General features: G+C 42.1%; 1 protein-coding gene across 7 annotated transcripts in view; it reads right to left on the bottom strand.

Moving 5' to 3' along the window:
* Positions 1 to 27,482, bottom strand: part of LOC306970262 (RNA-binding protein Musashi homolog 2) — a 269,968-nt gene that overhangs the window by 47,562 nt on the left and 194,924 nt on the right. For all 7 annotated transcript variants that reach the window (XM_079566171.1, XM_079566169.1, XM_079566170.1 and 4 more), the window contains exons 8-10: positions 21,966 to 22,048; positions 7,265 to 7,379; positions 1,882 to 1,956 (exon numbers count right to left, since the gene is read on the bottom strand). In XM_079566171.1, the coding sequence (XP_079422297.1) occupies positions 1,882 to 1,956; positions 7,265 to 7,379; positions 21,966 to 22,048 (273 nt within the window). The remainder of the gene's footprint in view (positions 1 to 1,881; positions 1,957 to 7,264; positions 7,380 to 21,965; positions 22,049 to 27,482) is intronic.

Raw genomic sequence — 27,482 nt, 5'->3', positions numbered from 1 at the left:
CTCAGTTTGTCCTTCTGGGAGACGCTCTGACACACACAGCCCCATTCGTTTTGAGCAATGATCTCATTTACATCAGTAATACAGCTCGTCTCAAAGTGCATTAAATAGTCATGATGTCTCGCCTGTGATGGCTCCATTCTGTACGCCGCTAATGTCACACAAACAGACGTGGAAACATATTGCGTGTGATCGATTCGGGTGTTAATCAATGGCGGTGCTACAGGGACCATGAAGTCGGCCTGTCAGTTAGAGTTTTACACCTCTTTGGCTGATCGCTGCTTCCTAACCAGGAACAGTAAAAGCAGGGGTTTATCCCTTTTGGCTGGGGCCGTGTATATCTCACTTCTCTCAGTTACACTATGTCAGCATTAGTTTACTCTGCCTCTCTGCGGGGCTTATTGAGTTTTCAGACTTAATTCACTGCTTCATCACTGATCAATGTTTTATCACTGTTTTATCTTGACAATTGAACAATTGCCTAAGCTGTTTTACTCGACTAACATTGGACTCCCGAGGCTTGCTGTGTGTAAAAAAGCCTTGAAGTGCTGCCCGCAATTTATAACTCTTGTATCCAGCCGGCTCAGCGCGGCGCTCATTTATTTATGTGAGAGTTGCATACAGTCTTTGATCTGGAATCGAGGATGCTTTTCACATCTTGGTAAAGGAAGGACTGTAGTCAATATTTGGCCCAGGGTTATTTAATTTGGACAAGGAATTTGATTCATACATTAAAAATTCCAATTACCCTGTCAAAAGCTGAGCGCGCCCAGAGGAGGCAGCTTTAATCACACGGCTTTATCAAAGTCTTTAAATTGAGTTGAACACGGACAAGATCATACATTTGGCCGGGGGGAAGGTGATACCCACTAATCTGTCCTAAGAGTAAACATTTAAAATACATGTTAACTAATATTTGTTTTATATGGAGGAAGTACTAACGCTGGGAGCACGGCAGCAGAGTGGTAACAAGATTGAGACTTTGAGTTTGGCAAGCCAGACGGACCTAGTGGGCCACACAGAAAAGCGGAACACTAAACAATCTCTTTAAATTCCGCCTCATCGCTCTCTGTTAAACTCAACTTTTTAGAGACGTCAAGGCTTGATTAATGCGAACAAGTTTGTTTTTGCAGCTCATTTGCAGCTTTTGTTTTTGAACATTTGTTTTGCTTTAACCAGCACGTGAAAAAAAAACAAAAAACGAAGCAAACAGCATAATGCCCATACTGCGTGCATATTCAGCAGTGTGACAGGCATATGCTGGCTCCCTGTGCTAACAAACATCTCCGCGGTCAAGAAGAAATGGATCATGTGGTTGATGGGTGGGTGGTCACAGCTGGACCAGGCTTCTTACCATTCCTGAATCTATTTCGCAAAGATATTACCCACATCTGAGGCGCTGTCATACATTTCCCATTCCATCTTATCAGCAGCCGGGAATGATGTCTGGCACGGCAAACAAAGTACGTGGAAAGTCCTTAAATAAAGCATGAAATTGCAGGGACGCCTGTGTAGGTGCAGCTGCTCAGGTCCAGCCGCCGCGCACGCCTCTCATTAAAGCGGGCAGCACTTGCAATCAACACGTTTAATGCACAAAATGACTTCATTCATTTTCCATTAGGGGGATAAGATAAAATATACACGAGACGCTGTTTCTTCACACTTGAATTTGCATACGTGGAGCGAGGAAAGACAGAGAAGTTGCCTCATTTCAGCTATTTGGTCATGGTGATTTAAGTGCGGATGAAGCAAAGTTATTTTCAAAACATCTTCCAGCACAGCATATGAACAAGTCCGCTGCAGATTAAGTGGTGATTGACGTGCGTTTATATGTGGCAAAGTTGGAGAAAGAATTAGTCGTGATAAATTTAGACCGACACTTACCAGGAAACTGGTAACTGTAGCTGGGTGTGAATCCAGTGTAGCCACGACCGTATGTTGCCACAATATTAGGATAACCTGAAAATAAGAGCAAAGGAACATGTTAGCGAAATAACTTTAATCACTCATCAAACAGTATGAAGGAAATCAATGCGTTGCAATGTGTGTGATTACAGAACTGCTCTAAATTGGGGGTATTTGTAAATGCAAAGTAACAGTATAGCCAAATGTAAGCTATGATTGGAGAACAGCTTCATCCACCAGGCTGCCAGGAAGCTGAACTCTCTGAGCCCCTGAGATCCCAACCAAACCCCATTGTCTTGGTCTTTTATTGTATATATTCACTTGTATTCGACCTTTAATGAGCCAGGCATGTGCCACTGAGATTTCACAATCTCTTTTGCCACGGACCAAGGTACCAAGGAGGTACCTATTGTACATGTTTTTAGCGGTAGGGGAAACCTGAGTGCCCAGAGGAAACCGTTCAAAACACATGTACATAAATGTGCACAAAAAAGACTGAACACCTTAACACAATAATATAAATGAATCAAGTATAATGAGTACAATTAAAAGCATAGGATGAGCTTTACTTGAGTTCACATTCAGCAGCTAAAGCTCAAATCACAGATAAGATAAAGGGCCCTGCTCCTGCTTCTCCACTGTCCACGTGTAACTCATTTTAATTCAGTCAACCATAAGTTGTCAGACGTTTTTACGGCCTGCAATAATAACGCTTTATGGCAGGCGCCGAGTAGTGACGCTGGTCTCTGTTTATGTCTTGTTCTTTTTCAGTGCGACACAGACGAGCAAATCTTTAGCTGAAATCTATAAAAAACAATATCTATACGAAATAAGATATTACGCATGCTGCTTTTGTTCTTTTTTTAATTGGAGCTCCTGTGTGCAATCAAAGTTTGATGAAGCATTTGTATGGAATGGATACTAGCAGAGGAGACACTAGATTAATATTTTTGGATTAAATGAAGTAAAAATCGACCGAAGCCCAGCACATGAGACATAAAAGTGTCTAATGTAGTTACACAAATACCTGCATTTTTGTTTAGATTTATATTACATTATAATGGTAGCAATTTTTTTTTTTTTTCATAATAAATGCAGTTCCTTTTTTGAACGTCTAAAATATATTATTATTAACAAGGTTTAATAATAATTAAACCATGTTTAATTATTGTGTACCTTGAGAATGTACACAGGATTCTGAGTCAACTTTCTGCCTACTAAATTTCATGCTTTTTAATGACGTTTACGGCCTTCATTTTGACATAATTCATTTAATGGAGGGACAGGGGTAAGTCATTCCACCGTCTGGGGAGGGACTACAGCCATGTCTATATGAGTTGATGAGAATCAGGGATGAATCAGAGTTTGCACTGTCCCATGTGAGCTGAAGGCCTATAGAGGAACTGGTGTCATTAGAAAAATTTAAGTGCAGCAGATGCATTGTTCATCTGCTGTCATGATTCTTATTACTCGCGCAGACCCAGCAGTTAATTAGCTGGACACTTTTCAGGCCCCGGCAGCTGTGGGCGACATATTGAGATCCAGGGTGTGAGCGCGTGGCCAGCGAGAGCCTTCAGTTCTGACAAAACCTGAGATCTCAAAGAGCAACTGTGACAATGTGGGTAACTTCAGTTCAACATAATTAACTGCCTAATTTGTAGCAAAATTATTTATAGTATTTAGTTAAGCAAAAAATTGAGGTTTCTAATGCTGTATATTAGAGCCAAATAAAGCCTCCAAGCTTGTAAGATCAAAAGAAACAAAAGGGTTTTATGATGCAGTAAATAATATGCAGAATATTGTAAAATAAAACATTTGAACAATATACATCTTTAGATAATCTGAAGTTGCAAAGCTCAGTGTATGTGCAGCAGGTGTCTGCATTGTTTTCCAGTGTGTTTTGAATGTACAGGTTTGTATTGTGATGGGGTGGATAAACGTGGCAGGAGTGTGCATGCTCTACTCTGTATGCCTCAGAGCCTGTGCCAGCTGGAACCAGAAAGGTTGACCTTGGTCATAAATATCTAATCAGTGTTTGCTGTCCATGAAAAAGTTCAATTTATTCCTGACCCAATGGGAAAATGCCTCTCTCAGACCCTCGCCCCTCTCTCGCAGACAAAAAGAAATGTGCGTCTGAGAGGCTGAGCCGAGTGAGGGGAGCGTAACCTGGTCTGGATGAGGCTACAGCAAAAAATAAAATCTTCATCAGCCACTGATGAGAAGTCATCACCAGGAAGCCACAGATGGATAGCTTTCACAAAAGCTCTTACTGTTTGTTTGCCCTGAAAAGAATGGTTATACGATACAATGAAAAGCTATTACGGTCCACAAACTATTGGATATGATGTGTTTGGCACTGTTTTACAGTCAAACACAATAAATGCCAAGCTGAAATGGTTGGCTTTTATACTTTAGAGCCTTATACTTTCTTATTTCAAAGCTATTTCCCTGCGCTGATACTATCATTAAAATGCACCTCACATACTGAATGAAGTATTCACAGCCAGATGTGAGTCTGAAGGGAGAGGACTTGGAAAGCGTTCAGAGCAGATTGAGACATACTCCGATAAGTGAGTTGAACTTACCAAGCTTCCGCTACATTATAGTGTAAATAATGAAACATATTTGTAAAGATTAAAGCTAAAAAAGAACAAGGACAGATGATGAAAATCCAGGGTCTTCAAGCGTGTTTGGTAAACAAGCCTGTCATTGTGTAAGACCTAGTGGCGGCCCTGGACTGCTCCCATTTCCTTATTAATATGCATGCTAATGTACCTATTTTATGGCTCAACAGTTTTGATTCACTTTAAAATCAATTATCCATCTGCTGCAGCCATACCTCGTGCAGCTCAAATGTGTATTAATTTCAGCAAACATACATCGAGCACAACACAATAAAGATAAATGCCCCGATTAGAGGCGGTAAACAAAGAGGCTAAGGATGGCTTTAATGAGATTTGGCACAAAAGGAGCTTACACTTTCTTAAATAATGAGCCTGGGGTCCCTGTTTTTTTCCAAATGCAAATTATATAAAGGAATGTTTTGCTGTCCTTGTTCCAATTTCATTTAGATAAGAGCGTCTCCAAACAAGTTGGCGGTTAATATTCTCACATGAGCACATCACTGCCTCTGCGCTGTCGAGTCCCAGTGGAGGGGAAGAGCGCGCGCCTCTCCACACATGCATTAGGCTGCGATAAGTCTGGAAAAGTTCACTGTGCTTGTTAAATACAGCCAACAGATGAGATGTGGCACACTCTGATAGAGCTGACAGAGGCATTCGAAAGGGCTCTGCAACACTTTTATCACAAACAATGGAAAGGTCAAGTAGACTATTAACTTCTGATTTTATGTAGATTCAGAAGTAAAGTGGGGGAAAACTCAAAAGACAAACAAAATGGGAACAAATTTATATTCTGTATGATTTTTCCGTGACACAATGTGAATTGAACGCGATCTTTAAGCCAGTGCGATGAGAGTTCAATGCATAGGAAAGCACCATTATAGCAAATCAATATGAGAGTGGGTGTCTGCATATATACAGTATAATCATTTCTGTTCGAACTGGCCATGGCCTTAATGGCAGCTCAACAACAACCCATAAAACCAGTAATACTCCCCAAGCATTGGTGAACGCTTAAAACAAATGGTGGATAACTCCTGACTTGGTGCACGTTAAACCAACCATTTTAGAGAGTCCTTGTTTTTTCCCAGTTTTGTCCTTTTACAGACACCAAATGTAAAACATGCAACAGATAATTCATCCGCTCCTCTGATTTTCAAAGCCTTTGTAACATAACCTGATACAGATGAAGGTGCACCTGCCTCCAAAAGGAGGGGGGAGGAGGGGGTGCTTATTCACACGTGAAAAGGACCCTTTTATCATCGTTCCTTTTGCATTTGAAGCGACTGATAAATCTTTCAAGTGAGGGCAAATTCGTTTGAGGGGGTCGCACATACAAATGACACGAATAAATGAAAGGAAGGGGAGAGACAGTTGCAGACAGACAGACAGACAGACAGACAGACAGACAGACAGACAGACAGACAGACAGGCAGGCATGAGCAGACAGACGACGCTGGAGAACGCCGTGAGGAAAGTGCAATAGTGTTAAATAAAAGGGCTTGGGGCAGGGGCAGGATGGTAATGAAGAGCGGTAGGCAGCAGCTGAGGTCTCTGTAGATGAGATCTCTCACTGACATGTGTGTCCCCTTCATTACCCATTAAGGGGGGCACAGTGATGAATCCTTAATATGACATTACACCAATTTTCCTCTTCATTTAGCCTGCTAATGTGCTGGTCTGCTCCTATATGCCCAGGGGCGGCCCACACCACACTCCGCCAGAAATAGACGGCAGTGGCCACTGGTGGCACACCTTCACGCCACCTAATTAGGGGCAGCACCCACCTAATGGGGCTATCGGACCACCGTTTGCATAAGTTCCTTTTTGAAACAGGTAGGAATGGATGACTGCATGACACACCAGCATGACACATGACACTGCAATGTCAAACATTTTGAAAAGCAGCAGTTTTGCAAATGTGTTTTTGTTAAAAAATATAATTCAGAACCTGTCCTTGGGATAGAAGTGTTAAGTTGGAATTGTTTTGGCCATTCATCCTTTCTTGCTGTGACTCACTTCATGTCCTTCATGTCAATAAATCCAAAAATCTCTTCTTTAAATTCTCTCTGGGCCCCCAACAAAATACAGTTTTATGAAATGACTGTTGTCGCATTAAAGCCCCAAATCACCACAGCTTATAAAGAGAACATCATTTTGAGTGTGATTTCTTCACTTCTCTTGTCCCTGGAAAACGATCTTCATGCTGTGAATCTGTGAATCCCCGAGTCACCAAAGGACTATTTACCAGAAATTCTCCACAAATATTTGAGAATTGTTTTGGAAATAAACAGTCGTTTGGAGTGTGTCAAGTGAGTCATGCTTACTTGGAGCTTGTCGCAGATATCTGCGCGTGTGTAAACCTTTGTATTGCTCGACCATTGACTTAATTAAATCTAAACAACAGGTGTTTGTGTATACAGCGATGTAACGGTTGACAGCAAAATAATTAACAGATTATTACCAAGCTCTGAAATGGTACGACTTCAGAGACATGTTTCAAAATGCATTTACTGTACTGCCAACATCAACAATGTTTAGCTAAGTTAGACTTCATGGACCTCATTAAGGCATTAATGTTTGATGTACTACAAGCAGTTGGTTAAATATTACTTTAATATGACATATTTCCTTTTATTCTGCTCTTCCTTCAGATAATTTGAATCAGCCAAAAGCCTTGAAACGGTATTGCCTGTCTGTGAGGCAGCAGCTTGTTTATTTTTGTCTCTCTTGGTACTCACTCAGCATGCCCATCCCCAGCATGAAGGCATCCATGGTGTAGGGCAGACCCCGGGCTCTCCCTCGCGTGCCCGGTGGGAACATCACCTCCTTGGGCTGGGCCTTCTTACATTCTACCTATGGAGACAGACACACATAGACACAGCATTAGTCTCTGTAGGCACGCGGGCAGACAGCTTTGACGGGCTTGTCTTAGTTCTTGAAGGCATTTTGTGTTTCACTGCGCTGCATGTGCTCCATAGAGAAAAACAAGCCAGAGACAATGGGAACAGCTCATATTTTAGAGCGAGGCCTCAAAGGGAAACTAACAATCATGCTCCTTCGGCATTAAAGCAAAGGTTATTGCTCCAGTGAGCGCATACCGCGGGCCTGAGGGAAATCCAAGCTAAATACTTTCCAACAGTTCTCCAGGCATCAAGGTAGGAGACGCTTTGTTCTACAACCAGGGCCCCACTGTGTGCCAATATGTCCAGGCGCTTTACAAAAGGCCCCATTTGTTTAACAGCAACATCGCAGAGCTAATGCCTGTGATCATAAGCCTAATTTTCACCGAATAGGATCAAATAAATGGAAGCATACTGTGGCGTTAGTCTAGTAATAAAACCCTGTGGAATAGATAGAGCTGAGCAACAGAGCTGCTCATTCATGTACAGCATCTTGATTTTTTTTTCTTCAAATTGAACTCTATAGGCAGTTATAACTTTGACATTTGACCTCACTGTTCTCATGGCTTATTTACCCGTATACTTTTTGAATAACGCTATTTGAAAAGGTTTATATCACTTTTATATAGGTTTTTGAGTAGAGTAGCAGCGCTATCATCTCAGAATGTAAACATTATCAGAGCAATATAAAACCAATATGCAGCACCTACAAGAAAGATGTCTATTTTCACTCTTTGTTTTGACGGTATGAAATTTAACTTGTGTTTTAAGGCGAGTTGTTTTTATGGCTATGGTCGAGTGTTATTTTGTGAATTGTGTCGAAGCGTCTGCTGGGCTCCAGTCCCCAGTGCCTCGCAGTCCAATTCCACCTGCAGCACTCATCTCTCTGCTGCGCTGCCTCCTCTCACTTCACTTCTCACACATACCGCTTTGTTCATTTCCCATCCTGCAAGACTGACATCTCCTCCACCTACATAACACATATCAAATGAGGGATGTGACAGGGGCAGATGAGGAGGAAGGAGGAAGATGAGAGTCCTATTTACCATCTATCTATCCTATCTCCATGAATTATAGAGGAGCACAAGCTCACCACGAGGGTGGCCTGCTCTTGTGTCTGTTGGTTGTTCTTTGGTAGGCCGAGTCTGTTCACCATGCTGCACAATCTATTTGCTCCACTGCCTGCTTGGCATCAGCCTGTCCATCTGTTTGTCTGTTTGCCTCCTGGCTCTTGCCTGCCTCTCCCTACTGCCTCCACTTAAGCGGGGCTTTCTCGGCTGCTGCGATTCACATGTCATCCTGGCCCGCTGCACAAGACAGCCTAGTGCTATGCCAGTGCTGTGTATACACCTCACCCAGGCTACAGCCCGGCATCCATACAAATAGGCTTGCAACACTGACAGGCCATCGGTGCGCATTACTATTCACACACCAACTCATGCACACCTCTGCACATGCACACCACCTGACACCACCTGCTCTGCACCTTGGCAAGTTGAAATAAGAACTTTGCATGGCTGTGGCTAAATGAATAGAATAACAAGCTGTGTGTAAGCGGCAGACGGCTTGTAATGTAAAAGGAAGCCCTAATGAAAAAGGTTTCTATCACAGAGGAAAGTTGCTGCGTTGCAGAGCTGTGATTTGTTGCTGTTAGCAGCCCTTTCATTTGAAGCAGACCAACTAAAGTACACAGTTCCCTTAGCCACTTTGTAGCTGTCACAGCTCCTCTGCCCTCTGTGCTGCCTGGCACACTCTGACATTGTGCTGAGGAGAGCACAGGCTCTTATCATCAGGGAATGACCGCCGGCATGGAAGTATGTGCTGGGTGGCACAAATGGCTCGGTTAGAGGGGGCTCCTGCCACTCTTACATGTTCACATAATCTGTGAGCCACACCATGACACAGGCAGATCACAGCCTAGTCATCCGCCGCAGTTTTCTACTTTAGGTTGGGGCCCATGTCTCTTCCTCACACACATCAGCTCCAGCACTCTGACAGATTCCAGTTGATCCAAGTGAGATTAGTGAGTCATGCTACATATGTGAACATGCAAACCAGTGATGTTCAAAGAGGGTTTCCACCATGTAGGGCTGCATAAGGCAAAATTTAAAAAATAAATACAAATAATTGTATTCATTTATTTATTTGGTCGGGGCAGTGCATGTTAGTGAACACATGGGAATCATTAATGTAAACACACCATGCCGGATTGTAGCCATGGGCTACTTTGCATCCATTGTCCCACAGCCGCACACACAAACACACACTCATTTATCCTGCCCTATTGTTGATGGCCCGTTTGACCCGAGGATTGAACCTTTAAGTCTATTAGAAATGATGAGTATGATATTTACTGTAATGGTTCATGAGACAGACGTTTCTCAGTGAACCTCACCTTAAGCAACAACTAAGTATGCGCCTCTCCAGTACCATTTTATTCCTCAATATTACACTCCAAACAATTAGCCACAGCTTTGGCTTCAGACCTGTTGAAGGCATCGTGACAATAATTAAGATTGACCATAGATAGTTTTGATTGAAATTCGATTAATTGCACAGCCCCACTGTCATGGATCCAAAGTGGTCATGGAGCCAGGGTGTAACCATTATGATGTAGATAGAGATTCCAGATTTTGGAACAAAATCACAGCAAAACAGCAAAACCATAAGGACGACAAATTGACGCAGTTATATGATGTTCAATACATAGATTTCAATTGTCCTATGACACTTGCGATATAGGAGGGAGAAAACACATCATTTGCATTTTTACTGAAACATATTGTCTTTCATTGTACACAGTCGGCAGAGGTGCACTGCTTTGCAAAGTCCCTTAATCTGCTTTTTAGACAGTGGAAATGAAAATGTGCGAGGACCATTGTGTCTTGTTTTGTAAAGGAGCCCTCCTATTAACCTGGCCAGCCTTGTCTGGCAAAATCCAAAACAATTTGTGCATAAATATCCTCTAAATGTGGGACCATTCATAATGAGCTATTTTGACGGTGTTGTTTTATTTCATCGAACAATCACCATCCAATTTACATCTGAATGTCCTCTTCACAGATGTATTGCAATTGATAATTTATCTCGGCTTTGTTTTGAGCTGGTAATCCCCTCACAGTGAGGGAGAAAGCAAAGTATGAGGAAATCCAAATCCTAGACACCCAACTAATCTTTTAATAATGCTTTAAGTACGCATGTGAATTCCAAGTTGAAGGAGAAATCTCTATGTAAGCAGCAGGTTAACTGTGACAACTCAGTGTAGAATAGTTGGTGTGAATGATAAGAGCACTGGTGCAGACTCCAGCCTACAACATATTAGTGCATTAAGGGGGTGGTCCTGGATCTGGTCCAAGCAACCCGCAGAGTAAAGTAATTCAGGCGCTCCCAAAGGAAAAGACCCAGAAACAGTGTGTGAAGGTAGAGCAGATGTTGACATTTGCTGTAGCCGGAGGATACGGCGCTTAAGAGACGAGCCGGTTAACACTGATTTAATGTCATGTGGTTGTATTTGACTCTGAGGATATGTCAGTCACAGCCCTAATGTAAATATGAGATGGAAATGCAATACTATAAGACAGAGTGGGTTTGACACTGTACAATCATGCGTGGGAATTTGGCAACTCAATCTTGACTGAATGTAAATCAAACCAAGAATGCACAGTTGCTTTTTTTACCTCTTAACCCCCAGCACATTTTCTCCAGTTTGTCATTACACAGATCTAAAAGCTTCTTGAAAAAAGTGTCAAAATAGCAACAAAAATGAGATGAAAACGTGACAAAAGGCCGATGAAAAAGTGACAAAAACACTTTAAAAAGGCACGATATTTTGTCAATTTAGTTCAGCCAATTTTATATCTTTAGACTTTTGTATATTATAAATAAATTGCAAGAAGGTAGTTTGAAATAGGTTAAAATATTTGTTGGGTGATTTTTTTTGTGTGCAAAATGTGCTACAGTATATTCATGATTTTATTAGACAAACAAAATGTTCTTCTTATTTTAAGTTTCTTTTACTGAGTGTGATATTTTGGATGTGAAAAAGATTGCATGCATGCTTATGGGCGAGTAAAAATAGATGTGCAGCTCTACAAGTCTCACATAAATGTCGACATGCGCCCAGTGATCATGAGAGCTGTAGAACAACCCGGTGATGAAGCCGCAAACAAACGAGAGGCTTTGTTTTGCCCATGTGAAACAGAGTGGAGCGTTCCCCAGTTATGACCTTTTCAATACATCTCCCGAACATATTAACCTTGTAGGTGGAGCAGGGAGGTGTGAGCGGGATGGACCGGGAATGACTGTCCTTCAGGGATGAGCCCAGTCTGTGCGTGAGCGCATGAAAGAGGAGGAGGAGGAGGAGATGTAGCGCTACTATTAGCTCCACTAGTGAATGGACTCAATCAACAGACTGGCAGAGTGAAGAAAGGAAACGGTGTGATTCATTTACTCAGGCTCCCACTCCCAGCTCAACAGTCAAAACACATAGACTGAATAGTTTGGAAATGTCAGAGCTCTCAATACGCAATGTCAGCCATGGTGGGGCCACTTGGAGAGGGAAAAAAAACTGTTGTTACCAGTTTAACAAGTTGGTTATTTAGGGAGCTCACAAGTAAACCAGAGGTGAAGAAATGTGAGTGTGCAGACATCTTGTGGTACTAGCAATCCCCCCCAAAGGACTTCTGAATGTAATTTTTAACAATACCGCGTAAAGCTATCATTACATGGAAATTGCAGCTTGGGTAGAAATAATGAACCACTTTCATTTGGTGTTAAATAAAGTTGTTCTGCTGATGTTGAGGTATTAAGTCTTGATCTTTAACACATTCATTCCTACGTTAACAGTTATTGGGAACAGTACTACAGTAAGTCTCACACTCCTTAACATTGGACAGGCCGCCCCAGGGCTGACAACTTATTAATTCACAAGGGGCTCACCAGCTCATGTGTTTTAACAACGGAAAGAAGCAATCTACTCATGGATGAAATGTCAATCTCCATCGGATTTTTACCCTCAACCTGTTTGCTGAGACAGAATAAATGCTGATATGTTCAATAATATATTTCAAAGACTTTAATCTTTTGGGGGAAAAAATCGTTTTATCACAGAGTTCTGGCCTGGCTCTCAACAATGATCCGGTAGCACCAGATACATTTTAATTATGCTGAAACAGTCCTCAAAGCATCATCAAGGGAGATTGGATCTTGGAGTCCGGCTGATATGAGCTCCGATTATTAACAAGAGATTTGGCATCAAACAGCCATAAGCCAACAACAGCGCGGTCGGGCCAAGCTGGCACAGCGTCAACACCACCCGGCTCAGAGAACGCTGTAAATCAGAGCGGTAGCCAGACCAGCCCCCAGTGAGAGCTCTAAGTATCCGGGGCCTCTTCGGAGAATCCCTCCCGCTCACCAAAGGACTGATTGGGCAGGGACGGAGCACACACCAACACACATCCAGAAGAAGACGTCACGTGAAAACCTCAGTGTCAGTTAGCTTGACAGGAGCAGAAAGCAACACCTGGGCCACTGAGAAGAGCTAATAACCCCAGCTGAACCCCTGTCCTGTTAATCAGACACAGGGGCACCTTGGCTCCAGTCACAAATGTAATCACCCCGCTCGGCGCTCACGCTTGATCCTCAAGGCCACAGAGACAATGAGGAGGACCTGTGAGTCATTTTCAGCAAATGTCTTTCCAATGACTATGGATCTGTTCAGCTGCTGTTCAAGATCAAGAATGTACCGTAACGTTCTACAAGCACGTGTTTCAGAGCTAAAATAATATCGGCCCCATCTCGCAATGTAAACAGTAATTTGGACAGACACTAAAATGTCCCATCTAAACAATTAGTTTATTTCGTCGACCAAAATAAATAACTGATGCCTTAATCTGCACATGCTCATTCTGGACATTACAACATCCCAAAGAGCCGATAGTTTGAAGCTCAGCGAAGAATTCTGAGGTGTAACCGCCAAACTGCAATTCTGTAATTCCAGGGTCTATTGTGGCATAAAGTTCAACGTCTTCTTTGTCGAGAAGGTCAAATCATTTACTTTCTCATAATGGTCTCTGAAAGGTGAAGCAATATTCACAAGTATTGATATTGATCAGCATAAAGGACTATCAGCCAAAAGTTCAATATGGCAAGTTTGGAGACGTAATCAGGTTCAACTGTAGATTTTCTGTTCCTGTACAACGTGGACACATCTTGCAATCAGATCTTAAAGACTTGGATGACAATGACAATTTTAATAGAAACGTAACAAATATAATAAGTTATAGACAATTTATTGAAATGTGTTGAAAATGAATCAATCAATGTCGCTCAGCCCAACTATAAAATAGTCTGAGTAAGTGGGCGGCATGGTGGCACAGCTGTTAGCACTCCTGCTCATGAAACCTGTGTGGAGTTTCATGTTCCCCCTCTGTGCCACTAAAAACATGTACAATAGGACAGGATTAATGATGTCTGTGTGTGTGAATGAATGGTGGTGGTTGGAGGGTCTGTTGCTCAGATTTGTGCAGTTGCTTCTTTCAGTCTACCCCAGGGGAAACTGTGGCTACATACGTAGCTTTCCACCACCGTGTGTGGCGTGAAGGAAGAACAAATCCTCTACACTGGCTGTTTCTCAATTGCGAGAAGTTTGTCCACTTCGTTGACGTCCTCGGTGGTGGCTCCTCCAAAGTGGAGCGGAGTGTCCTCTCACCGCCGCATTTGAGCTCTATTGGAGCGGCCTCCGGAGCGAGCGGCTGCGTCAGGTCACGTGTCAGATCATATAATAAATCTCAATCTATGCTTACAAAAACATCTGTTTTATGAATAACAGAGGCCAGGAAGCTGTTTATAAACTGGTTTTGGTTGGATGTCTTACTGTTTGAACATTTTGGCCTGAAGAAAATAATAACATTTCTGCAAGGATTTGTAAGAAATGTGTACCCTTCGTAAATGAGCCTAACGGAGGAGTCGAGCTGCGAGGGGGCGAGTGGTCCAGGTGAACTGAAACACCACTTGGCGGCGCTGTGATGACGTGAATTACGTCCGAAGTGGTCGAGACGCCGAGGATCCTGGCAATTGGGAAACAGCCACTGTGTGCAGCGCATTGTGTGATTTGTGTCATGTGAAAAGTGCTACAAAAAAACTTCCATTCCATTCCAAAACAGGAGTTGGGAAAATATTATTTTATGTGCGTTGTTGGGGCTCAACTCACTGAGAGAAAAAAAAAAAACATTGATTTTTAGCAACTCAATATTGTTCTTTTTTTACTCGAACAGCTTTATATCCGAAGTGAAGTGCAGTCAATCGCTCTATATGAGATAAGATTTTGAGACAAATTATAAGGCTAGTGACCTCCTTACAGTCTGTGGGGAGTCTAACCTCCCTGTGTGAAGAGGACTTTGAGGGAAAGAGCACGATCAAAGCTGCAGGGACTTTAAATGACTGCAGCTCCGGAGGTGGGATCCTTAGACCTCGTCACCCTGACTGGGCAGTCCACCAGGGCCGATTTCTAATTATATACCGGCCCCTGACCCAGGTTAATCACTGATGAGAGGTTTGCCATCTGGTGTTTGTGCCAAATACAGAGGCTTAGACTCGATGATGAGATGACACTTTTGATATGACATTGGATCTTTCTCAAGATTTGATTATCTCTATTTACCTAAATTTTCTTATCCACCTCTCCAAAGAGCATGTGAAAAAAGTGCCTATGTTTAGTTTAGTTTGTTGTTTATTGAAACAGGGACAATGTACAGAACCATTAGTTTACTTTACAAGAGGAGATGGTTTGTACCAGATTTAGCTAAGCAACTATTTTGTCTAAACTATGTCTACACTATTCACAAATTGTATGACTTTTTTCTATCAAACTTCACTATTCTAAATCAATTACAATTTCTGTTAAGGTAGACATAGTTACCATTGGTGCACCTTTTGTTTAGCAAATATAAAAAATGTAATTCTAGCATAAATTGAATTGATTCAGCAACATTGCCACATTTTAGTTTCCCTTTAACATATTGATGTTTTAGTGTATAGTGTAGGGCAAACATGCCATCCTCAAAGGGGTTCTTGATGGGCTTTATTGACCATATATAAAAAAAAGAATGCATAAATGAGACTGCATCCACGTTAAGGTAATAAAATCATGTTGTGGCCCCCCCCGTGTGGATATTACCATAAACCAAACAGCCTTTAACGGCCAGCAATTTCACATGATGATGATGATGCCCAGATATGAACGACATTGGGTGGTATGGGAGAACAGACGTATGAGGTCATTTGAAGAGGTGGCACCCCCTGTCGAGTAGGGTCTACGGCCTTGTTATACCCCTAAAATCATAATATGCACTCTGGCCTATTCAGGAAAATGTCATGATCATCAAGTCGGTGTCAAACGGAGCCTTCAATCCCTGGAACCGTCTGAGGATCTGAACATAACCGAGCTTTCATGGGACGTCCTGGAGTGCAGAGAGCCAGGTAATTTCCAGCCCCCTTCATCCCTCAAGCTCTGCATCTTCAATGGAGGGTAAATATCCAATTACTTACAGTGCACAGACCTGTAAAGCGGCGCTGCATGTGGGACCGAGCGGGTCATCCTTCTCCCAGGCAGGTGACCAGTGAAATCCCTGCCAGTCTCACAATAAACACTGGCACTGCTGCTGCCTACGTATAATTCAATACTTTATTGAATTATACTGAAATAAACGGTTGAGAACAGCTTTAATGCGGTCAAGTTGAAAGTAATATAATGTTTTAAATATTCAATAAATCACATTGATTGCAAAAAAAAGTGTAGATAATGCCTGATTGTGTCTGATGTGTCTCATTCAAGAAACACTTAGTTTAGTATTGAAAAAAGCAACAAAAGAGCCACAAAAACACAATAAACAAGCGACAAATCATGATTCATAAGTGATGAAAACAAGACGAAAAAAAAAAAAAAAAACTATGAAAACTTGACAAAAAAGAGACGAAAACACATCATAAATGTGACATATAAGCGGTGACAACGCAACAAAAAAGTTTCAATCAGTTTTGTAGGTCTTAGCTTTCAAATGAGGCATTACTCTGGCCTATAGGCTGTAAGATCCAGTCGAGAAGCTTTTAGATTTGCGTCAAGCCGAACTCGAGGAAATGCGCTTGGTTACGTCGGGGGTCAAAGTGACATTTCAGGATTTTTGACATAGGGCCTCATTTCCTAGTTATCCAGAGTAAAGTGGTGCTAGGCTAGTGCTAGGCTAGTGCATGTCTATGGTAACTAGTAGCCTGCTTTAAAAACAGGCTGACCCAAGCACAGTGCACCTGAGGCAAATTACTTATAACACCAGACGACCCATATAAATGTCTGTGTAGATAGAATAATTATAAACACTTTGCATTTTAAAGAACTTATATTTGAGCAGCATCAGCTTTGTGGTTGTACGCTACGCAGCGGCGGAGTAATATGCAAGAAAATAGTCCCTCAACATGTGATGCAAGGTTAGTTATATTTTAAAAATGACTTTATCGACACAGACATTTATTTACTCTAGCGTTATAAGTCGTTTGCCTCAGGTGCACTGTGCTTGGGTCAGACTGTTTTTAATGCAGGCTACTACTACCATAGACATGCGCTAGCGTAGCACTAGCCTAGCGCCACTAAACTCTTCGAATATAAGGACTGCATTAATTTAAACAAAAATGTATCTCCACAAATCAACAACACTCTGGATATCTGTCAAAAATCCTGAAATATCCCTTTAAGAGGTTAAAATAATGTCATCAAGAAAAGAGATTATTAAGACTAACTCTGCCGGTGCCAATGACAAAGTAAAGGTTCCCACTGAAGCCGTATAAAAGAGTCTGCCTGTTAGTGCTTGTAATTTCCGTGTTGGACAAAGCCTTTATGGTGAAAGGTGAAACGTTCACTGCTTTATACGACCAGTACAGATGACGACTCGACACTTCTTTGCAATTTCAATCATGACTAAAACAGTTGTGAATATAATTTTCCAATAATAAAGGAACCCAAGTAAAGAATGTCAGACTGAATCTTGCGTTGATGCAAATACACTCACTGACACTCATCTGCACAAAAGTAGTGGCTTTTTCATTAGAACACACACAAACCCGCACAAAATAGTACAGATGAAACGTTTTGCTTTTCTACCTTTTCTCATTACCGTATGCGTCTACATTTATAGCAACTCAGTGTACAACACAAACAAGGTGTTTCCTATACAGTAGTGAATCTCACAGCGCTTTATTTTCCCCAAACAACTTCAGCTTGAATCGACACAGGCAGTAAACATCCATCTATATATAAAACGTAACACCCATATGGACAAAGGTCTTGCTGCATTAGACAAGACAGAGACGCAGTAATTGGTTAAAAGCGTCAGAAGTCATATAGAGAGAAACTGACAACTACAAGAGCTGCTCCATTCATGTTGTGATCCTTCTCCACTGCTGAATATTAAAGACGGCATATTAAAGCACATTACCTTGAAGCGCCTGAGTAAAACACGGTGAGTTCTCTTTAATGGCACACTAGCTGCTCATCACAGCCAATACTTGATAGGTATTATTATGAATTAGATACGCATGCATAAGGACAGAGTGGGGAGTGAGCGAGGAGGATGACAATCTTCAGTGATTTACAAACTTCACTGGAGGGCAGCCAATTGGAAAAAAAAAAAAAGAAAAAAAAGAAAAGAAAACAAATACCAAACTTACTTTCTTAATTTGCAAAGTTTGGATTACGGAAATATAAAACTACCCCATGATTTGAACTCTACAGCTGGTTCAAATGTGTGTGTTTTTTTCCTACTCGTCAAAAAGGCACAAACAAGTAAAATATCACTTGCTTCAGTATCTATTTGGAGCGTGAAAACGATGGCTCCGAACCGTTTTCTCTCAGTGACCCAAATTTCACCAACGACCCCAGCACAGTTTTCAACCTTACATTATTGTTTGTCAAATAAAAGTATTTCATACATTTCAAATATTAACAATTCTCAATATAAAAGACATGAAAAAGCCATCCTTTCTTATAATGCCATTAACCTCTTAACCCCCACCTGAACCAAGCACATTGTCTCATGTTTGACTTTACCCAAATTTAAAATCGTCTTGAAAAAAAGCATCAAAATAGCGACAAAAACGAGAAGAAAGCAAAATAGTATAAAAGTGACTCAGTCTCAAAAGAGCAAAAAAAAAAGTGACTAAAATGTGATAAAAACGTGATATAGGTGCAACAAAAAGGTGACAAAACTCAACAAAATAGTGGCAAAAATTTTATGAAAAAGAAAGGGAAAAAAGTGACAACAACACAGCAACAACGCATGGAAAAAGATCAGGTTAGATCAGTTTTGTAGGCCTTAGCTTTCAAATGAGGCGTTACATTAGCCTATAGGCTGTAAGCTCCAGTCAAGAAGCTTTTAGATTTGGGTAAAGCTGCACTGAAGAAAACACACTCAGTAAGAAGTTAACCTAGTTTGGAGCTCTTTTATCAGAAGCTGAAGGGCAGTTAATCACTGTGAAGATTTGGACCTCAAGGTTAGAAGTCACTGCACGAAGCAAATGTATCTCCACGTCTTCACACTCCCTGCCTTTACAAAAGCAAGCTGACATGGAGGTGAAGCATAGCCCACAAGTCAGTGCGGCTGGTAGCACTGATTCTTGCTAAGCATCGCCCTATAGTTTAATTATACATGAAGCAGTGCACATACTGTAGTTACAGAGGCCCATGAGGACACTCCCGTTTAAACACGAGGTGACCAACCTAGTGACTCCCAGGTCCAAGTCAGCCACATTTTGGCCACTCGGAGCCCCCTTCACTGTCCTGGAAGAGGACTAGACAAGGTGGGTCAATCTGTGTGCGTCCGGCAGCCTCCCGAGAGGGGTGGAATTTCTGTCTGCATCAATAATTCAGCAACCATCTTAGATAACACTGGCAGGGCAGGATGGATGAGGTCTATTTCTGTATGGTACTTCATAAAGAACAAGGCAGATTTTTAGATTGGTGGTCTGGTGGATATAACTACTTCTTTCTGCTGGTACTTTGTGAGGAGGTGGTGGTAGTAGCTGAAGTGTCTTTGAAAATTACTCTTAACTTTCTTTACATTATTGCTTCTTTCTTCAATGCTAGAGAAGATCTAAAGGACATACTTGCATCCAGACTGATAATCTTGCACAAACAGCGGCAAATTCTTTGGAGAAAACAAGCACTTGTCCACACTTTTAACACTCCTAGACCTTTGCTTGTCATTCAACTTCCTGTCTCTGATTGCACACTGGGATTTGATGTATTATTTTGCTAACACAATAACTGAACTAGAGAGGTGCGCTTAGGAAACACTTGTCACATTCGCTGACATGTGAGTTAGTGACAGCAGCACACTCCAAAAGGACAGACTTTTCATTGTCAGACCAATTTCAATGATACCGAACAACTTGGAGGAAACTGCTGCACACTAGAGGGAACAGAAAACAAACTATTCAAAGCATCTTGCTTTTTAAGAAATGGATAATGTAAGAAATGTGGCACAGTGGCGCAGCAGTTAGCGCTCCATGTGTGGAGTGAATGACGATAAAATCCTCTAAAAGGTTAAGTTGTGCAAAACCACTTTCATGTGTTATTTCTTTCGACTGTTTTAAAATAAAGTAAAATAATTTTCTAAATAACATGGTTAGTAAGAACGTGGAATGCAACAAAATCAAATATGACAGGAATATTGTATTGTGATTTAGACTGAAACATTATGAAACACCCGTCTGTCTTTGTCACTAAACACTGTCATCTGACCACACCACATTCTGCAGCCACAATCGCTCATCAGTGCGTTCAGCTCTGCCCGTTGTAATGTCAGGTTTTGAACTGAAAATTGTCTGAAGTGTTAGACTGCTGCAGAAAATTATAAAAGGACTCATAGCCTGGAGCGTTAATCATCATTAACTACTGCAAATAAGTGGTTCTAACGGGTATTATGAAATGGTTATCTAATTGGTCCTATTAACCAGTCCCCTTTGAAGGAAAAGAACAAAATCTTTCAAACACAAATTAAAAGTGAAAGTAACGTAATGTTATGGAGCCATGTAATAATAATTGTTTTTATCAGTGCTATTGCTATTGTTATCTAATTTGTACTCCAGCCATGTCCTTTTTAAGATCATCACTCATTTTGGTTGCAAGGAAGATTAGATGCAAGAATTAACAGTCGTTGTACAATGTGATCCAGTAAGTAGATCTTGAGCATGTAATTAGTTTAGAGGCCGATGTGCGGGGAAGCACTGACAGCTCTTGTGCGTTCATAAACAGCTCTGTGTGCTGGTGTGTGATATTTGGTTTTTCTGCTCTTGCTGTTGCACATGTCAGAGGATCGGCGACATTTGATTGTGACAGAGCTCACTGGGCGTGCGTACAGTTATTTCTGTCACGTCGCGGCACTGCAGGGAGCCGTCCTGAGCACTGAGCGTAATGCAGCGCCGGGGACATATACTGGGGTCATACGTGACCCGGGGTGCTCCCCTGGTGAACATGGTTCTACTACACTGATCCTGTCAGTCAGCCAGCGAGTCACTCAGGCAGGCAGGCAGGAGGAGAGCGCCTGGCAGAGAGGCTGCGGACACACACACCGGCTCAGTGAGATGGAGGCACTGAGACAAGTATTCCCTGTAGTCCCTCCACAGAACTGCTCAAATGATGCAGCATCTCTCCAGAGGCTCAAACAGGTGAAGGAGGACCTGAAGCCACCGCCACTACAGCGAGGTCACTCTGTGTCAATTATCACAGAAGGAATCTCTGATAAATGTGTGTATGTGCCCAAATGCTCATTTAAATGGAAAAGTACTAATTTGCTTATAGAACAACAAAAAAATTAATCATAACTATCCAAGAAAGACATCTTTCTCTGGAAAAGACCAAATGCTTTTGAACAGGAGCCATTATTTACATTATTCAAATGTGGGGCACAATGTCATAATCAAAAGTGGGCTTCATGAGGGGTTGAAGAACAACTACAGTACAGCTAAAGAGAAAATACCCTACTTACTTTTTACTAATTAATTCATGAAGTTATGATTTATTCGTATTTAAATCGACTTAAAGACAGTGAAGCTGTTTCCGGCTCTGATCAAAAGTGAAACAGTAGAAGCAATAACACGGCTGAATAATGGGTGTGTATAAAAACAAGCATCACTGGGACAACACTGCAGAGGGTGTTAATCCCTGACTAATGAACTCAGTGGCAGCCTCCCCTGTTGCCTCCTCGGACACTTCCACCTGTGCGAGTGGGTGTATGCGCGGGTTAGGGGGGCTGAAGAGGACAGGCTCTAGTCTCCCGCTCCTCCATCCTGACAGGCATAACTCAGCCACACAATTTCACGCTTTGTGGGCAGTACACACCGCTGCCTTCCCCATCCCCCGGACCCGCACACCCAACCACCTGACGCCAACCGCACACTCAACTCTGCTATTAAGACTGAGGGGAAAAGCCCAAATCAAAAATTAATCCCTCAACATCCACCTGAAATTGAAAAAAAATATGAGTGGACTTACCATTTTGTTATTGATTTCATGAAAATGAATTTCACAGACTTTCTCTACGATGTCTTCGCTCTCAAAAGTTATGAAACCAAATCCTATGCAGAGAAGAAGAGGGGAGGGGGGGGGGGGAGAGAGAGAGAGAGACAGTTAGCTTTAACAAAACTTCCAAAAGAAAAAGATGGATTATCATTATTATCAGCAGCAGATTCAGAAACTAAGCAAGTTCATCTTTGTAGATTGGCTTGGGCCCTGAAAAGAACAAGTGCACAAGACAGACATTGTCCTCTTTAAATCAGGAATATGATGAAATCTGCCACATTATTAAGGGCACTCCAAGACCTCTTCTGCAGAGAGAAGATGGAAAAACAGCACAAAGCTTTGTAATGAGATTCACCGAGCCAGGGCCCAGCATCTGAATTTCATTAAATGCATTTTGTGTTCTTTTTATTGAAATCTCACTGTATAACAAGCCCTCGTTTTTATGTTAATGCAGGCCGCAGAATGAATGTGTCATTGACTGTGGATTTTTTTATGCCGTATTTATGGGATAAAAGCTTAACCCCCCTTTTAACACAAAGACACAGAGACAAGATGGTTGCAGATTTTTGAACACGCTTTTCTGACGGGGGATGCAGAAAGCAATCGAGCATCTTGTGTGGTCGGGAGCTGAAAGGAAAACTGATCTTGTATCACTTTTGCAAAAGGAGAAAATAGCACAATAGGAACACATTTAGAGAATAAAAAAAACCAAAAAACAAGTGGGGCTGGGAGAAGATGGGTTTCTTTACAAAAAGCAGCCGACGATGTACTGAATTCACCACAGATAAAGCTTAAACACCAGTCAATATAAACAACCCACCACCTGACTTCCTCTACGACGGCGAAAACAACTTACACTTAAACAGGTCCTGTTTGTTACACAACAGAGCGCTTATGTAGCCACAACGTGTACTGTGGGATACGACGTGGTGCGGTGTACTCTCTTTACATTTGTGTACAATGCCGATTCGCTCTACTTCTGGTCTGGCTGTTGGAAGAAATCTGCACCTGTTCATCTCTGTTCTCGCAATGCTATAAAAACAATAACCCTGATTCGTGACCAACCTTGATAAGTCAAATGACAAACAAATGCAGGTGAAATGATTTGCTCTGAGACTGTGAAGAACTGTCTGCCATATCTTCCATCACACTTTTTGCATTGCTTACCTTTTACCTCCCGCCTTTACTAAGCGCATTTTCTCCTGTTCACCCAAATCAAAAAGCTTCTCGGCTGGAGTTTACAGCCTATAGGCCAGTGTGATGCCTCATTTGAAAGCTAAGACCTACAAATGGATTTTTCCTTGCGTTGTTGCCGCTTTGTCGTCACTCTTGTCATATTTTTTATGTTTTTTTATATCTTATATTTTTAGAATCTCCAGTGTTTCCTCTGAAGGAGCCCATTGCCTCGGGGGCGGTGACTGGCTGTGGCTGTGTGGGTGCTGTCCTGTGGGTGCCCAGGTGGAGGTGTGGTGTCTCTTCCGCGCCTCCTTTGTGGACCCTTGTGTCGGCCCCCGGGCGGCTGCAGCTGGTCTACTGCTCCCTGGGAGGACGGAGCTCTTCTGATGGTGTTTCCTCACCTTGGGCATCTGCACCCAGATTATGTACTTGACTTTGATTCTGTGTGTGAGTGTAGAGTAAAGGGTAGGGGGTGTAGGTGTGTGTGTGTATTGTGATAACTGTATATATTGGGAGGGTTAGACGGGCGATAATGTTTTGTAATGTCTTTTTAAATGTCAAGCACTTTGCGATGCACCTGTACAAGCGCTCTATAAATAAAGATTGATTGATTCATTGATTGGTGCTTTTGTTCCAGATTTTAGTTGCGTTTTAGTAAATTATTTGTTGTTTTATACCTCCATTTTTTGTTGGCTTTTTTGGAACTTTTTGAATGCTTTTTTTGGTGTTGCATTTATGTACATTTTTGTGTTCTTCTTTTTCATGTTTTTGTAGCGTTTTTGCATTATCATCCTCATTTACGTCTTGTTTTTGGCGCTATTTTTCAAGAAGCTATTAGATTTGGGTAAAACCAAATTAGAGAAAGTGTGCTTGATTAAGGTGGGGGTTAAGGGGTTAAAGGCCCTATACCTGACGCCTTTCTTTACAAACAGTGAAAGGTCCAGTTGTGGTCCAAACTCACTCCCTACTAAGCACGTTTCACATTTTTCATGGAGCAATACTGTCAAAGTAATGAGAACAACAACAACCAGCTTGCTAGTTCACAATCGACATGACTCACACTGTAATTAGATGAACAGTCTTTTAGCACAAATGTCTGCTTTTACAAGATATGGAGAGACAGAGTAAATTTAAATACACTGCTAGAGAAAAAAAATACGTAATTGAGAAGTGAAACAGCAGAAAGATATAGGAATATAAAACAACACAGCTAAACAACATTAGGCATGTATAGAATATTTCACTCATAGCGACTGATTGATTTATTATTTAGCAGCAAAAGCATTTCCACATCTCCCAAAGTAATGAGAAAGTGTGCATATTAAGTGTCCTTAAATGATGTGCCGTTAGCGCTGTCAGTCTTCCTCCAGTAACAATAGAAGCTCCTCAAACCGTAACATTTCCAAAACCGCCTCGTCGAGGGAGGACTCAGACACCTTAATGCTTCAGCTGATTAAACATGGACAACATCTAATAGGATCTTATGAGAAAGAATATCAATTTTCCTGCGTGTGACATCCCAACGCTGAGCTCGGGGCGAGAACATGCGACGCCAGGAGAAAGGGAAAGAAGAAAAAAAAAAAAAAAAACGAGATAGATAGATGTGCCCTCCGCTCACCCTACCTTCATGCCAGCGTAAGGAGCACTTTTGACAACCAACAAATCAACCGCCAGGAGTCATTTGTCACAGAGGAGTGTCGGGGTAGAGAGGGGAGTAAAGTCTGCAGGGTGGGGGGTAAGAATGGTCGAATGGGGGGAGAGAAAAAGTGACAAGGAAAGAGGTTAACACACACACGGCCCCTGTCGCCAGTCTCCTTCCTGCTGCTACGGGCGCCTCCTCCATCAACTGACAGGACATTTTCCACCGCACCATTATATCCTGTGGGGTCAGGGTTGGACCAGGCCGTAGATACCACCTACCACTACTAGCAGCTCTCCATCCCATCTCTCTTTCTTTCTCTTTTCCCACACCCCTCGCTCTTTTCTCTCTGCCTCTGAAAGAACATTTTTGCAGTGGCCATAAACTGCAGTTGGAATGTGTCCCATAGCTATCAAAAAGCAAGCATCCCCTTGTTTTTCTCCTCTTCTCCTTTGCAATCCTCCCCCGTGGGCGATTTGAACTCGCGGTCCTCTTGCTCGTCTATCCCATTTTACAGACCTTACGGACAATTATAGGCCACAAAATAGCGCCAGCACAAGCCGTATTCTTACAGCACGATGTCAGCACAAAACTGGCTTTGTCCTGTCTTTATTCCCCCCCCCCCTTCCCAGACGCGTGGATAGAGTTTGACCTCTATGAAACTATTAGAGACTGTCAGCGGTGACGGACAGCGGGAAGAGGTGTCAACACTCGGGCAGTGAAGACCCTCCCTACAGCTTAAACAATAGGCTGTAAATGGGAGCACGAGGATGTCTGATGCTGAGGTTGATAATAGGTGTTGTGTGGATGGACTGGCTGCGGCCCTCTTGGCTTCACTCGCTCACACTTATTAGCCAGCACCGGGCGCGGGCCCCATCCCATCGTTCCACTAAATTGGCAGAGAGCCTACTTTCACGGCCTCTTACCAGCTTCATCATTCTGCCTCTTTATTTCACACTCATTGCAGGTTTTCTGCTTCTGTACACCGGTGTTTCTCAGCAGCCCACACAGCTCCAGACCCTTCCCCAGCAGAGAACAGCGCGTCCACAAAGACAACCTGGCAACTTTAGAGGTTATTTCAAGCCTCTTAAGAAACGGTAATGCTAGTGTGACTCGATTTTGGTGTTAAATCAAGATCCAACAGTATTTAAGATACATTTCTCAACAACCAACCAATTAAAAACCTATCCTCCTCTACAGCACATTCTATAGGTAAAATACGGCATACCAATATATCGCACCAATTATGCCAAACCAGTCATTAAAAATAACCATCTGTTGACAAGAATGAACACTTTTCCAGCTTGTTGTACCTTAACAAAGGAATTTAACTTTTAGAGGGGGGGCTATTCTGTTATAAAAGTGGAACCACCTTGCTATGTCTATGGCGGGCTAACCCAGGTTCCCTAATGACTGCAGCTAAATATACTACTGAGGCGCTGAGCTTATGCATTGTCATGGATATATAAGGCACACCGTGCTCATTAACTACACCATTTCGGGTAATGGGCAAAGATAAATGAGGGTAAAAGGAAGGAAAAGCACAGGAGGGGTTTTGTTCCTAGTTTTAGAAAAAGGTTAAATTTAGATCATTTAACCACAATTCTCACCCGAAACCTGTGTACTACAGAAATAACGGAAATATATTTCACAAATATCCATATGCTGTAACATCTAAAACAAGCCCCGTGAGACCAATTACTACAATTGTATAGAAATGTGTTTTTCCTAATGATCAAATCATTAAATGCAAGGGAAGAAAGGGTGTATTGTCTGTGTCAAAAGGCGCCAAAGAGTAAATATTTCTTTCAAGTGTTGCATTTACCACTGAACTAGTAAGACAAATTAATTTAGTTGAGGGTCAGGCATCTTCATAATTTAAGTGGAGGCGTCTCATTTCCAACTGAGTGATTGAATGTAAGAATGAAAACACTTAAGTTAAGTGTAGATGTAGCTTCTGGCATTTGATCAATTTCTCGGTAAATTCTTAACCTCTCAAAGAAACCCATTCTCAAAAATCCACCATTCAGAAAATGATTTTAATGACATTTTTCTTTTGCCTTTACAGCTGGAAGTGCAAACTCTGCCAACACTTAATAAGGAAGGGAATTGATCCTCCCAGTCCTCGGCTCTACTATCATACCTTCAGCCTGCTGCTCTCACACTTCCTGCACAGCTTAGCCTGCCCTGATTAAGCCTGATCAAACGCTCACCTGTCCAATCAAAGCAGAGACTATGGAAAGCCTATGCAGCGAGCATGCCCCGGCAGCCTCCGAGGCCCGTCTTCTAATGCAGAGGAGCGCAGAGAGGCCGCGCCAACACCCACAGCACACTTAGAGGTCTTTGATCAGTACTTCCGTCTGCTATTACCACAGATCCACAGCCCCGGGCGTTAATCCCATGTTTAATACAGTTAGCAGCTCCACTCTCTAACGGCACTAGGCACATTTCACATAAAAAATAGATTTGGGCAGTAAAAGAAAACACAGTAGCGGAGATCTAGGAACGCAATGGAAAAGCAAAAAAAAAAAGCGTGTTATGCCATATGTGTTATTGGTTAATTTACAGGGATGAATCGCAGAGTGCGTTAGGTCCCACGGGGAGGCGGTGATTCCCAGATCGCGAGTCAAAGCACAAGCGGGCGTAGAGTCAGAAACAAATAAATGCGACTGCCT

This window comes from Gobius niger, assembly GCF_951799975.1.
Source record: "Gobius niger genome assembly, chromosome: 11".
Classification (NCBI taxonomy): domain Eukaryota; kingdom Metazoa; phylum Chordata; class Actinopteri; order Gobiiformes; family Gobiidae; genus Gobius; species Gobius niger.
This window is presented reverse-complemented; position numbering and strand designations above follow the sequence as displayed.